General features: G+C 53.1%; 1 protein-coding gene across 1 annotated transcript in view; it reads right to left on the bottom strand.

The window, feature by feature from the left end:
• The window catches only part of sardh (sarcosine dehydrogenase), a 357,516-nt gene that overhangs the window by 121,073 nt on the left and 221,827 nt on the right, over positions 1 to 14,616 (bottom strand). Inside the window, exon 3 of the mRNA XM_038781905.1 lies at positions 11,932 to 12,110. Within this exon, the coding sequence (XP_038637833.1) occupies positions 11,932 to 12,110 (179 nt within the window). The remainder of the gene's footprint in view (positions 1 to 11,931; positions 12,111 to 14,616) is intronic.

The following is a 14,616-nucleotide window of genomic DNA, read 5'->3' as shown; positions in this document are numbered from 1 at the left end:
TGGGGATGTTCCGGCTCTGTGAGGATGTTCCGGCTTCTTGAGGATGTTCCGGCTCTGTGAGGATGTTCCGACTCTGTGAGGATGTTCCGGCTCTGTGAGGATGTTCCGGCTCCGTGAGGATGTTCCGGCTCTGTGGGGATGTTCCGGCTCTGTGAGGATGTTCCGGCTCCGTGGGGATGTTCCGGCTCTGTGGGGATGTTCCGGCTCCGTGGGGATGTTCCGGCTCCGTGGGGATGTTCCGGCTCTGTGAGGATGTTCCGGCTCCGTGAGGATGTTCCGGCTCTGTGGGAATATTCTGGCTCCTTGAGGATGTTCCGGCTCCGTGGGGATGTTCCGGCTCTGTGGGGATGTTCCGGCTCCGTGGGGATGTTCTGGCTCCGTGAGGATGTTCCGGGTCCGTGGGGATGTTCCGGCTCCATGGGGATGTTCCGGCTCCGTGGGGATGTTCCGGCTCCGTGGGGATGTTCAGGCTCCGTGGGGATGTTCCGGCTCTGTGGGGATGTTCCGGCTCCGTGGGGATGTTCCGGCTCTGTGAGGATGTTCCGGCTCCGTGGGGATGTTCCGGCTCTGTGAGGATGTTCCGGCTCTGTGAGGATGTTCCGGCTCCGTGGGGATGTTCCGGCTCCGTGAGGATGTTCCGGCTCCGTGGGGATGTTCCGGCTCCGTGGGGATGTTCCGGCTCCGTGGGGATGTTCCGGCTCCGTGGGGATGTTCCGGCTCCGTGAGGATGTTCCGGCTCTGTGGGGATGTTCCGGCTCTGTGAGGATGTTCCGGCTCCGTGGGGATGTTCCGGCTCTGTGGGGATGTTCCGGCTCTGTGGGGATGTTCCGGCTCCGTGGGGATGTTCCGGCTCCGTGAGGATGTTCCGGCTCTGTGAGGATGTTCCGACTCTGTGGGGATATTCTAGCTCCTTGAGGATGTTCCGGCTCTGTGGGAATATTCTAGCTCCGTGAGGATGTTCCGGCTCTGTGGGGATATTCTAGCTCCTTGAGGATGTTCCGGCTCTGTGGGAATATTCTAGCTCCGTGAGGATGTTCCGGCTCTGTGGGGATATTCTAGCTCCTTGAGGATGTTCTGGCTCTGTGGGGATGTTCTGGCGCCGTGATGATGTTCCGGCTCCGTGGGGATGTTCCGGCTCTGTGAGGATGTTCTGGCTCCGTGGGGATGTTCCGGCTCTGTGAGGATATTCCGGCTCCGTGGGGATGTTCCGGCTCCGTGGGGATGTTCCGGCTCCGTGGGGATGTTCCGGCTCTGTGGGGATGTTCCGGCTCTGTGGAGATGCTCCGGCTCCGTGAGATTGTTCCGGCGCCGTGGGGATGTTCCGGCTCCGTGGGGATGTTCTGGCTCTGTGGGGATGTTCTGGCGCCGTGATGATGTTCCGGCTCCGTGGGGATGTTCCGGCTCTGTGAGGATGTTCTGGCTCCGTGGGGATGTTCCGGCTCTGTGAGGATGTTCCGGCTCCGTGGGGATGTTCCGGCTCCGTGGGGATGTTCCGGCTCTGTGAGGATGTTCCGGCTTCTTGAGGATGTTCCGGCTCTGTGAGGATGTTCCGACTCTGTGAGGATGTTCCGGCTCTGTGAGGATGTTCTGGCTCTGTGGGGATGTTCCGGCTCTGTGAGGATGTTCCGGCTCCGTGAGGATGTTCCGGCTCTGTGGGGATGTTCCGGCTCTGTGAGGATGTTCCGGCTCCGTGGGGATGTTCCGGCTCTGTGGGGATGTTCCGGCTCCGTGGGGATGTTCCGGCTCCGTGGGGATGTTCCGGCTCTGTGAGGATGTTCCGGCTCCGTGAGGATGTTCCGGCTCTGTGGGAATATTCTGGCTCCTTGAGGATGTTCCGGCTCCGTGGGGATGTTCCGGCTCTGTGGGGATGTTCCGGCTCCGTGGGGATGTTCTGGCTCCGTGAGGATGTTCCGGGTCCGTGGGGATGTTCCGGCTCCGTGGGGATGTTCCGGCTCCGTGGGGATGTTCCGGCTCTGTGGGGATGTTCCGGCTCTGTGAGGATGTTCCGGCTCTGTGAGGATGTTCCGGCTCCGTGGGGATGTTCCGGCTCCGTGAGGATGTTCCGGCTCCGTGGGGATGTTCCGGCTCCGTGGGGATGTTCCGGCTCCGTGGGGATGTTCCGGCTCTGTGGGGATGTTCAGGCTCCGTGGGGATGTTCCGGCTCCGTGAGGATGTTCCGGCTCCGTGAGGATGTTCCGGCTCTGTGGGGATGTTCCGGCTCCGTGGGGATGTTCCGGCTCTGTGAGGATGTTCCGGCTCCGTGGGGATGTTCCGGCTCTGTGAGGATGTTCCGGCTCTGTGAGGATGTTCCGGCTCCGTGGGGATGTTCCGGCTCCGTGAGGATGTTCCGGCTCCGTGGGGATGTTCCGGCTCCGTGGGGATGTTCCGGCTCCGTGGGGATGTTCCGGCTCCGTGGGGATGTTCCGGCTCCGTGGGGATGTTCCGGCTCCGTGGGGATGTTCCGGCTCTGTGAGGATGTTCCGGCTCTGTGAGGATGTTCCGGCTCTGTGGGAATATTCTAGCTCCTTGAGGATGTTCCGGCTCTGTGGGGATGTTCCGGCTCTGTGGGGATATTCTAGCTCCTTGAGGATGTTCCGGCTCTGTGGGGATGTTCCGGCTCTGTGGGGATGTTCCGGCTCCGTGGGGATGTTCCGGCTCCGTGGGGATGTTCCGGCTCCGTGGGGATGTTCCGGCTCCGTGGGGATGTTCCGGCTCCGTGGGGATGTTCCGGCTCCGTGGGGATGTTCCGGCTCTGTGGGGATGTTCCGGCTCTGTGGGGATGTTCCGGCTCTGTGGGGATGTTCCGGCTCTGTGGGGATGTTCCTCCTGACAAAGCTAACGGTTACAGTCTCACATCAAACTCTAGAGTTGACAATTATCAATCAGATTGGTCATGACCTCATTGAATGGCGGAGCTGATTCGATGGGCCGAATGGCACCTCTGTTTTATGGAAGCTATTCGGCCCAACAATGTCTGAGCCACTCCCCGGGCCAACGTTTCACCACACTCACAGGCTGAGCATTCCAAACCTCTATCACTCTCTGGGGCAACGTTTCATTCCTCATTACTCTTTGAATTCTTTTGAAAGTTACTTTAAATCTGTGCTCTCTCTTTTTTGACCTTTTCATGAGTTGGGACAATTTCTCCCTCCCGACTCCACCCAAAAACCCAACTTTTCAAATCTCCTCCCTAGGGGCTAGTTTAGCTCGCTGGGCTAAATCGCTGGCTTTTAAAGCAGACCAAGCAGGCCAGCAGCACGGTTCGATTCCCGTACCAACCTCCCCGGACAGGCGCCAGAATGTGGCGACTAGGGGCTTTTCACAGTAACTTCATTGAAGCCTACTCGTGACAATAAGCAATTTTCATTTTCATTTTCAACCTTCCCTTCTCCAAGGAAAACACTTCCAGTTTCTCCTCGCTGGAACCATTCTTCTGAATATTTCCTGCGATCTCTAATTACCCTCACGGGTTAGATACGTTGTGGCGCAGCCATTTGGGCGCGGCCGTTTTGGCCATAATAACATTTCTTTATTTGTAAATTAGCCTCAGTTGAGTTGGCTGCTGGTGCGGGCCCGCTGTCACAAGTGTTTCGGTTCTATCACCATCTTTTTATATATTTTTTAACTAAACCAATTTGCCCATATGATGGCTGAGGAAGTATCAACGAAACGTGGTAAAGAAAAAGTTGTTCATAACGGATTCCTTTACGTCTTTGACAAAACAAGCAAAGGTGACAGCGAAGTGAAATTTTGGCGTTGTGAGCACAAAAACCGGTGCAAAGCACGGCTCCATACTAAAGCTGCAAACGTGGTGAGGCAGCTGAACAGCCATTCGCATGATGCTTCTGCTGCACAAGTAGAGGTTGCACTCGTGAAAACTAAAATAAAAAAGAGAGCACAGGAAACCCTTGAGGCACCGACTGTAGTTGTTAATGAATGTTTGACAGACATATCCCAAGCTAGTCTACCAGCCATTCCTAATATATCTGCTTTGAGGAGAATGATAAGCAGAAAGCGTAATTATGTATTGAACGCCCCCACCAATCCAAGTGATTTACAACAATTGATTGTGCCAGAATGCTACAGGATAGCATAGTGGAAGAAAATGTTTTACTTTGTGATAGCGGACCAGGTCACGACTGGATATTAATCTTCGGAAGACAGAGCTGACTACAGCACTTATTGACATCTGATATGTGGTTTGCAGATGGCACATTCAGTATTGCTCCCAGCCTCTTTTCTCAGATTTATGTAATTATGGTAAAAAAACACGGAGGAGTTACTCCTACGGTTTATGCTCTTTTGCCCAACAAGCAACGCACCACATATACGAGAATGTTTGCATTATTGAAAGAAATCGAACCCAACTTGAAACCCAGTTCAATCGTCTGTGATTATGAACAAGCTGCGCACAGTGCTATGAAAGACATATTCCCTGATGTTCAAATAAAAGGATGTTTTTTCATTTAGCTCAAAATATGCAAAAACATCTAGCTAGTATGGGGTTCCGTAGTTTGTATAACACTGATCCAGATTTTGCGTTAAAAGCTAAAATGATTATTGCCATTTGAACAAAATCGATGAATATCTGGATGCTTTAGCGACCCAACTGCCGCAAGAACTTCAAGATTTACTCAACTGGTTTGAAGATACATATGTTGGTCGTCTGAACAGACGAGGAAATGGTAGACGAGCACCTTTATTTCGCCCTGAGATTTGGAACCTTTATCAGAGAACATTAAACGGGGAAGACCGCACAAACAATAATGCGGAGGCAGCCCACCGTCTATTGAAATACGAACTTGGCATGCATCATCCCACCATATGGAAACTAATTGATGGCCTGCGTAAAGTACAGAAAGGTAGAGATGCATATTATGAAAGGTTACTAGCCGGCCATGAACCGCCACAAAAACTAAAAAAGTATAGAGATGCAGATAAAAGAATACATGAAACTGTTCTTAAATTTGAAAACATGGATGCTATCGAGTACTTGAGGAGCCTTGCTCATAATTACCAAATGAACTAAACTAAATGAACTAATTTAAGGTTTTTAATTTACAATAAAGTTAGTTTAAAAACTTTTTAAAGCTCATCTTTCAATTTACAGTTTTAAGCTTGCTTTTAAGTCCTTCCTTCGAATGATACTGAATCTTGCAACAATTTACTAGCCACAAAAACTAAAAAAAATTCTGTCGTCTGCGCCCAAACGGCCATGCCCAATTGTCCCATAGCGACCCTCACATCTATCCTGAAGTAAGATGCCCAGAACTAATGCAATACTCCGGTGGAAATAGTGCCTCACACAACTTCAACCGAATCTCCTTGCTTTCGAACTCACTGCCTCGATTAATAAAGCCTGGGATACAGCACGTTTCACTGACCGTTCGCTCAACCTGCCCCACCACATTCAAACATTTATGGACAGACAGCCATGTCCCTCTGCTCCTGTACCCAACTGAGAATTATATAAACTGACAGTGTAGCACTCCCTCAGTACTGACCCTCTGACAGTGCAGCACTCCCTCAGTACTGACCCTGACAGTGCGGCACTCCCTCAGTACTGACCCTCTGACAGTGCAGCACTCCCTCAGTACTGACCCTCTGACAGTGCAGCACTCCCTCAGTACTGACCCTCTGGCAGTGCAGCATTCCCTCAGTACAGACCCTCTGACAGTGCAGCACTCCCTCAGTACTGACCCTCTGTGCCCCACCACATTCAAACATTTATGGACAGACAGCCATGTCCCTCTGCTCCTGTACCCAACTGAGAATTATATAAACTGACAGTGTAGCACTCCCTCAGTACTGACCCTGACAGTGCGGCACTCCCTCAGTACTGACCCTCTGACAGTGCAGCACTCCCTCAGTACTGACCCTCTGACAGTGCAGCACTCCCTCAGTACTGACCCTCTGACAGTGCAGCACTCCCTCAGTACTGACCCTCTGACAGTGCAGCACTCCCTCAGTACTGACCCTCTGACAGTGCAGCACTCCCTCAGTACTGACCCTCTGACAGTGCAGCACTCCCTCAGTACTGACCCTCTGACAGTGCAGCACTCCCTCAGTACTGACCCTCTGACAGTGCGGCGCTCCCTCAGTACTGACCCTCTGACAGTGCGGCACTCCCTCAGTACTGACCCTCTGACAGTGCAGCACCCTCTCAGTACCTACCCTCCGATAGTGCAGCACTCCTTCAGCATTGACCCTCTGACAGTGCAGCACTCCCTCAGTACTGACCCTCTGGCAGTGCAGCATTCCCTCAGTACAGACCCTCTGACAGTGCAGCACTCCCTCAGTACTGACCTTCCGACAGTGCAGCACTCCCTCAGTACTGACCCTCTGACAGTGCAGCACTCCCTCAGTACTGACCCTCTGACAGTGCAGCACTCCCTCAGTACTGACCCTCTGACAGTGCGGCACTCCCTCAGTACTGACCCTCTGACAGTGCGGCACTCCCTCAGTACTGACCCTCTGACAGTGCGGCACTCCCTCAGTACTGACCCTCTGACAGTGCAGCACTCCCCTCAGTACTGACCCTCCAACGGCTGCACACGCTGAATATTCAGTCTCTGATAGCACATCTTTTATAAGATGATTAGGGGAATAGATAGACAGTCAGAGACTTTTTCCACGGGTGGAACACACCATTACAAGGGGACATAAATTTAAGATAAATGGTGGAAGATATAGAGGGGATGTCAGAGGTAGGTTCTTTACTCAGAGAGTAGTGGGGGCATGGAATGCACTGCCTGTGGAAGTAGTTGAGTCGGAAACATTAGGGACCTTCAAGCGGCTATTGGATAGGTACATGGATTAGGGTAGAATAATGGAGTGTAGGTTAACTTCTTAAGGGCAGCACGGTAGCATTGTGGATAGCACAATTGCTTCACAGCTCCAGGGTCCCAAGTTCGATTTTGACTTGGGTCACTGTCTGTGCGGAGTCTGTACGTCCTCCCCGTGACTGCGTGGGTTTCCTCCGGGTGCTCCGGTTTCCTCCCACAGTCCAAAGATGTGCAGATTGGGTGGATTGGCCATGAAAAATTGTCCAAAATTCTATGATTAACCTAGGACAAAAGTTCGGCGCAACATCGTGGGCCGAAGGGCCTGTTCTGTGCTGTATTTCTCTATCAATCTCCCACAGTCCTCACTGTCAGATAGTCCAGGCAACTTCACTACTTCACTTGGAGATTCTGTCCCGATCCTGTTCTCAAGGTTCTGCGTGGGAACTTGAAATGAATTTCTCACTCAACAGCGTTAGTGCTACCCATAAACCAAGCTGACATCTAAACGGACAGGAGCAGCAGATATCTGGGAACCCCACCCCCTGGAGGTTCCCCTCCAAGTCACTCACCACCCCGTCTTGGAAATATATTGGCCGTTTCTTCATTATCGCTGGGGCAAAACTCTGGGACTCCCTCCCTACCAGCGCAATGGGTTTACCTACACCACATGGACTGCAGCGGTTCAATGGGCGGCACGGTGGCTTAGTGGTTAGCACTGCTGCCCCACAGTGCCAGGGTGCCGGGTTCAATTCCGACCTCGGGTCACTGTCTGTGCGGAGTCTGCACGTTCTCCCCGTGTCTGCGTGAGTTTCCTCCGGGTGCTCCGGTTTCCTCCCAATAGTCGAAAGATGTGCAGGTTAGGTGGATTGGCCATGATAAATTGCCCTTAGTGACCAAAAACATTTTGGTTGGGTGGGAGTTACTGGGTTACGGGGATAGGGTAGAGGTGTGGGCTTGCATAGGGTGCTCTTTCCAAGGGCAGGTGCAGACTCGATGGGCCGAATGGCTGTCAATTCAATGATACTATAATTTTCTCTGAAAATCAGGACGGTCTGTTCTTTTGTTGAAAAATAAAATGCGACAAATAACTAACGTTGAGATTTGAAGAATTGGGAAAATGCATGCAGAGCAGTTAGGTTGAACAAAAGGCAGGAGAATGACGTGTCTCAGCTAAGGGAGCTGAGCAGAAAGGGGAAAGATAAGATCAAGCTCAAACCGAACCAAACTGGACAGAAAGATTAGCAACAGGTCAATGGATCAGGAGTGAGAAACCTTCATATCCGAGAAAGTGCAGCAATTGACAAAATAAATAAAGTCAGACAAGATGACAGAGCTGTGAGGTATAATTACAACTAAATTGGGTCTTAAAGCAGGAGGCAATAAAATGAAATGTAAATATAACCATGAGGGAGTCAGGAGGCTGCTGGGTAATATGACAGTGAACTTACAGGTTACATAAAAACAGTGCAAACTTTGACAAAGTAGAAGGATCTTTCGAAAGCGGAATAAGGGGGAGGGGATGTTAAAACCAGAGCAAATGTGAGAGTCAACAATTTGCTTTTGTTTCTAAAATGCTGGTCTGAGGGACGGCACAGAGCAGTGCAGGAGAATGAGAACACAGCCTTCACACACCAAGTGGTTAGGATCCGGAATGCACTGCCTGGGAACGTGGTGGAGATACATTCAATCGAGGCTTTCAAAGGGGTATCAAAGTACGGTGGCACAGTGGTTAGCACTGCTGCCTCACAGCTCCAGGGTCCCGGGTTCAATTCCGGCCTCAGGTGACTGTGCAGAGTGTGCACGTTCTCCCCGTGTTTGAGTGGGTTTCCTCCGGGTGCTCCGGTTTCCTGCCACAGTCCAAAGCTGTGTAGGTTAGGTGGTGGGCCATGATCAATGTGTGGGATTACAAGGATAGGGTGGGGGAGTGGGACGAGGAAGGGGGCTCTTTCAGAGGGTCGTTGTAGACTCAATGGGCTGAATGGCCTCCTGCACTGTATGGATTCTACGGATATTATCGGAAAAGGAAGAATGTGCCTGAAATTGAGGAGAAGGCGGGGGGGAGGGGGGAATAACACCAGGTACACTGGTCATTTAGAGCCACACACGATGGGCAGAATGGCCTCTGTAATAACCTGTCTGCATACCATTGACTGGGGACTAATGGCAATCCCACAATCCTTTGGGAGTATGAGCTTCCCCAATGAGGGGGGCGGAGAAATCATTAGCAGATTGATCATCAGCAGTTGCTGCTGTTGTGTATATATTATTATAAATAAATGTTATTTCTTTCTGTCCTTCAACTCGTGCTACATTCTTCGTGACCCTCAAAAAAACCTCCTTCGGCATGAATCTATCATTCTGCAATATTCCAAGAAATAGAACTACAGATGGACCAGTCACAGGAGGGGGGAGAGGAGACGGCAGACAGGAGGGGGGAGAGGGAGAGGAGACGGCAGACAGGAGGGGGGAGAGGGAGAGGAGACGGCAGACAGGAGGAGGGAGAGGAGACGGCAGACAGGAGGGGGGGAGGAGACGGCAGACAGGAGGAGGGAGAGGTGTCGGCAGACAGGAGGGGGGAGAGGAGACGGCAGACAGGAGGAGGGAGAGGAGATGGCAGACAGGAGGGGGGGAGGAGACGGCAGACAGGAGGAGGGAAAGGAGACGGCAGACAGGAGGGGGGGAGGAGACGGCCGACAGGAGGGGGGGGGAGGAGACGGCCGACAGGAGGGGGGAGAGGGAGAGGAGACGGCAGACAGGAGGGGGGAGAGGAGATGGCAGACAGGAGGGGGGGAGGAGATGGCAGACAGGAGGGGGGAAAGGAGACGGCAGACAGGAGGGGGGGAGAGGGAGAGGAGACGGCAGACAGGAGGGGGGAGAGGGAGAGGTGACGGCAGACAGGAGGGGGGAGAGGGAGAGGAGACGGCAGACAGGAGGGGGGAGGAGACGGCAGACAGGAGGGGGGAGAGGGAGAGGAGACAGCAGACAGGAGGGGGGGAGGAGACGGCAGACAGGAGGAGGGGGAGGAGATGGCAGACAGGAGGAGGGGGAGGAGATGGCAGACAGGAGGGGGGAGAGGGAGAGGAGACGGCAGACAGGAGGGGGGAGAGGGAGAGGAGACGGCAGACAGGAGGGGGGAGAGGGAGAGGAGACGGCAGACAGGAGGGGGGGGAGGAGACGGCAGACAGGAGGGGGGGGAGGGAGAGGTGACGGCAGACAGGAGGGGGGAGAGGGAGAGGAGACGGCAGACAGGAGGGGGGAGAGGGAGAGGAGACGGCAGACAGGAGGGGGGGGGAGGAGACGGCAGACAAGAGGGGGGAGAGGGAGAGGTGACGGCAGACAGGAGGGGGGAGAGGGAGAGGTGACGGCAGACAGGAGGGGGGAGAGGGAGAGGTGACGGCAGACAGGAGGGGGGAGAGGGAGAGGAGACGGCAGACAGGAGGGGGGGGAGGAGACGGCAGACAGGAGGGGGGAGAGGGAGAGGAGACGGCAGACAGGAGGGGGGGGAGGAGACGGCAGACAGGAGGGGGGAGAGGGAGAGGAGACGGCAGACAGGAGGGGGGAGAGGGAGAGGAGACGGCAGACAGGAGGGGGGGAGGAGAAGCCAACAGACAGCAGAAGAGGCTTTTCCAGATCCTGTGAATCATTTTTAAATGTGCTGATTGTGCTATAGACGTGGGAAGTCCTCCTGTCTGCCGTCTCCTCTCCCTCTCCCCCCTCCTGTCTGCCATCTCCTCTCCCCCCTCCTGTCTGCCGTCTCCTCTCCCTCTCCCCCCCTCCTGTCTGCCGTCTCCTCTCCCTCTCCCCCCTCCTGTCTGCCGTCTCCTCTCCCCCCTCCTGCCTGCCGTCTCCTCTCCCCCCTCCTGCCTGCCGTCTCCTCTCCCCCCTCCTGTCTGCCGTCTCCTCTCCCCCCTCCTGTCTGCCGTCTCCTCTCCCCCCTCCTGTCTGCCGTCTCCTCTCCCCCCTCCTGTCTGCCGTCTCCTCTCCCTCTCCCCCCTCCTGTCTGCCGTCTCCTCTCCCCCCTCCTGTCTGCCGTCTCCTCTCCCCCCTCCTGTCTGCCGTCTCCTCTCCCCCCTCCTGTCTGCCGTCTCCTCTCCCCCCTCCTGTCTGCCGTCTCCTCTCCCCCCTCCTGTCTGCCGTCTCCTTTCCCTCCTCCTGTCTGCCGTCTCCTTTCCCTCCTCCTGTCTGCCATCTCCTCTCCCCCCTCCTGTCTGCCGTCTCCTCTCCCCCCTCCTGCCTGCCGTCTCCTTTCCCTCCTCCTGTCTGCCGTCTCCTTTCCCTCCTCCTGTCTGCCGTCTCCTCTCCCCCCTCCTGTCTGCCGTCTCCTCTCCCTCTCCCCCCCTCCTGTCTGCCGTCTCCTCTCCCTCTCCCCCCTCCTGTCTGCCGTCTCCTCTCCCCCCTCCTGTCTGCCGTCTCCTCTCCCTCTCCCCTCTCCCCCCTCCCCCCTCCTGTCTGCCGTCTCCTCTCCCCCCTCCTGTGACTGGTCCATCTGTAGTTCTATTTCTTGGAATATTGCAGAATGATAGATTCATGCCGAAGGAGGTTTTTTTGAGGGTCACGAAGAATGTAGCACGAGTTGAAGGATGGAAAATCGGTGTTAAAGGGAGATTAAACAGTGCGTGCTAATGTGACATTGCAGGAATTGGAGAGAATCAGGGTTAGTTGGTGATTCCCCAGGAGTCAGTGTTGCACCTACCAACGTTCTATGTTCCCATCGATCATTTTGACATGTGATTGTAGGAAACTCAAGCCACAACTTTGTATGATGATGCAAAGTAGGCACTTTGACACACAATAAAAAGGACAGAAAGCAGAGGGAATGAAGATTAATTACAGCTTAACATTGATCAATGTGACCTGGTAAAGCCTCTTCACTGAGCTGAGAGAACGGTGCATTCGGAAAGGGGTTTGCGGCACCTCCCCCCTCCCCCCTACAGTCCACCTGCCCGGCGGCCCCTGACCCCGCCCCCTGCCCCACCCTCGCCCTGCCCCCATTGATGACGTTAAGTTTAAATTTCATGGGAATTTTATAAACTGCCTTGCTCAGAAAAGTTCAAATTTTCACTTCCGTGAACCCAGCTCTGAAATCCTTCCTACTTTCCCTCCTGGGTGGTCAGTGAGTTAAATCTTCTCCCATCCCTGGACTCACCGACATGAGACGTTTATATTCGTCCAGTCGCTGCTTGTTGGAGGCAATGAAGAGGCCGCCATTCTCAATCCAGCCCGTGTGCAGCCCCGTCTCCTCCACCAGATCTTTACTCACAACTTCCCTCGTATGCCTCAGCAACTCGATCTCAATGTCGCTCGGCCGCAGCTGCCACAAGAGACCTGCAGAGGATAAGTGGGAACAGACTCTAGACATGTCGGGGGGGGGGGTTCAGTTCTGGGACCCCCTCCCTCAGGAAGGATATTAAGCCTGGGAAAGGCTGCAGTGCAGATTCATTGGATTTTGTTTATTGTCTCGTGTACTGAGGTGCAGTGAAAAGTATTTTTCTGCGAACAGTTCAACATATCATTAAATACATGAAAATAAAATAAAATAAATACATAATAGGGCAACACATGGTCCACAATGTAACTACATAAGCACCGGAATCGGATGAAGGATACAGGGCGTAGTGTTAATGAGGTCAGTCCAAAAGAGGGTCATTTAGGAGTCTGGTAGCAGTGGGGAAGAAGCTAATTTTGAGACTGTGCGTGCATGTTCTCAGACTTTTGTATCTCCTGCCCGATGGAAGAAGTTGGAAGAGTGAGCTGACAAGGTGGATACAGAACTGGCTAGGTCACTGAAGGCAGAGAGTAGCAGTGGAAGGGTGCTTTTCTAATTGGAGGGCTGTGACTAGTGGTGTTCCGCAGGGATCAGTGCCGGGACCGTTGCTGTTTGTAGTATATATAAATGATTTGGAGGAAAATGTAACGGGTCTGATTAGTAAGTTTGCAGACGACACAAAGGTTGGTGGAATTGCAGATAGCGATGAGGACTGTCAGAGGATACAGCAGGATTTAGATCGTTTGGAGACTTGGGCGGAGAGATGGCAGATGGAGTTTAATCCGGACAAATGTGAGGTAATGCATTTTGGAAGGTCTAATGCAGGTAGGGAATATACAGTGAATGGTAGAACCCTCAAGAGTATTGAAAGTCAGAGAGATCTAGGTGTACAGGTCCACAGGTCATTGAAAGGGGCAACACAGGTGGAGAAGGTAGTCAAGAAGACATACGGCATGCTTGCCTTCATTGGCCGGGGCATTGAGTATAAGAATTGGCAAGTCATGTTGCAGCTGTATAGAACTTTAGTTGGGCCACACGGAGTATAGTGTTCAATTCTTTGTTTTTTATTAAGGGGCAATTTAGCGTGGCCAATTCACCTAGCTTTGATTTGTGGGGGCGAAACCCACGCAAACACAGGGAGAATGTGCAAACTCCACACGGACAGTGACCCAGAGCCGAGATCGAACTTGGGACCTCGGTGTCGTGAGACCACAGTGCTAACTCACTGCGCCACCGTGCTGCCCTATAGTGTTCAATTCTGGTCGCCACACTACCAGAAGGATGTGGAGGCTTTAGAGAGGGTGCCGAAGAGATTTACCAGGATGCTGCCTGGTATGGAGGGCATTAGTTATGAGGAGCGGTTGAATAAACTGGGTTTGTTCTCACTGGAACGACGGAGGTTGAGGGGCGACCTGATAGAGGTCTACAAAATTGAGGGGCATAGACAGAGTGGATAGTCAGAGGTTTTTCCCCAGGGTAGAGGGGTCAATTACTACGGGGCATAGGTTTAAGGTGCGAGCGGCAAGGTTTAGAGGAGATGTATGAGGCAAGTTTTTTTACACAGAGGGTAGTGGGTGCCTGGAACTCGCTGCCGGAGGAGGTGGTGGAAGCAGGGACGATAGTGATATTTAAGGGGCATCTTGACAAATACATGAATAGTTTGGGAATAGAGGGATACGGACCCAGGAAGTGTAGAAGATTTTAGTTTAGTCGGGCAGCATGGTCGGCACGGGCTTGGAGGGCCGAAGGGCCTGTTCCTGTGCTGTACTTTTCTTTGTTCTTGAATAAGCCGGGTGGGAGGGGTCTTTGATCATGCTGCCCGCTTTCCCCCGGCAGCAGGAGGTGCAGATGGAGTCAATGAATGGGAGGCAGGTTTGAGTGATGGACTGGGCGGTATTCACGACTCTCTGAAGTTTCTTGCGGTCCTGGGCCGAGCAGTTGCCATTCCAGGCTGTGATGCAGCCCGATAGGATGCTTTCTATGGTGCATCTGTAAAAGTTGTAGACAGTAAGAAGTCTTACAACACCAGGTTAAAGTCCAACATGTTTGTTTCAAACACGAGCTTTCGGAGCGCAGCTCCTTCCTCAGGTGAACCTGAGGAATCCCTAGGAATTTGAAGCTGTTCACCATCTCCACCTCGGCCCCGTTGATGCTGACAGGGGTGTGTGTGATACTTTGCTTCCTGAAGTCAATGACCAGCTCTTTAGTTTTGCTGGCATTGAGGGAGAGATTCATCAGAATTACTCTGCTGTTAAGAGTAATAATACTCAGCTGGTCTGAGAATAAACTTGCTCAAAGTTAGTCTCAGACATGTTCCTTTACCGTCTACAACCGTTGGACAGAGCAGGTGGGTACTGGGAGAGATTTCACAAAGGGAATGTTAATGGTCGTGTTAAAGAGATGGTGCTGAAAGTGACTTCGAGGTGGGATAACAGCAGAATGACTGACACAGTGTGCTCAGTGAAAACAAAACATCAGAACAAGTGACAGCTGTGGGGGAGGGAGGGGTCTTTGGGACAAAGAAATTGGTTGGAAAGATGGAGGTCAGGGTTTATGACCTCAATG

The sequence above is a fragment of the Scyliorhinus canicula genome, chromosome 21 (assembly GCF_902713615.1).
Source record: "Scyliorhinus canicula chromosome 21, sScyCan1.1, whole genome shotgun sequence".
NCBI lineage: Eukaryota > Metazoa > Chordata > Chondrichthyes > Carcharhiniformes > Scyliorhinidae > Scyliorhinus > Scyliorhinus canicula.
The sequence above is the reverse complement of the archived record's forward strand: the minus strand, read 5'-3'. Positions and strand labels throughout refer to the sequence as shown.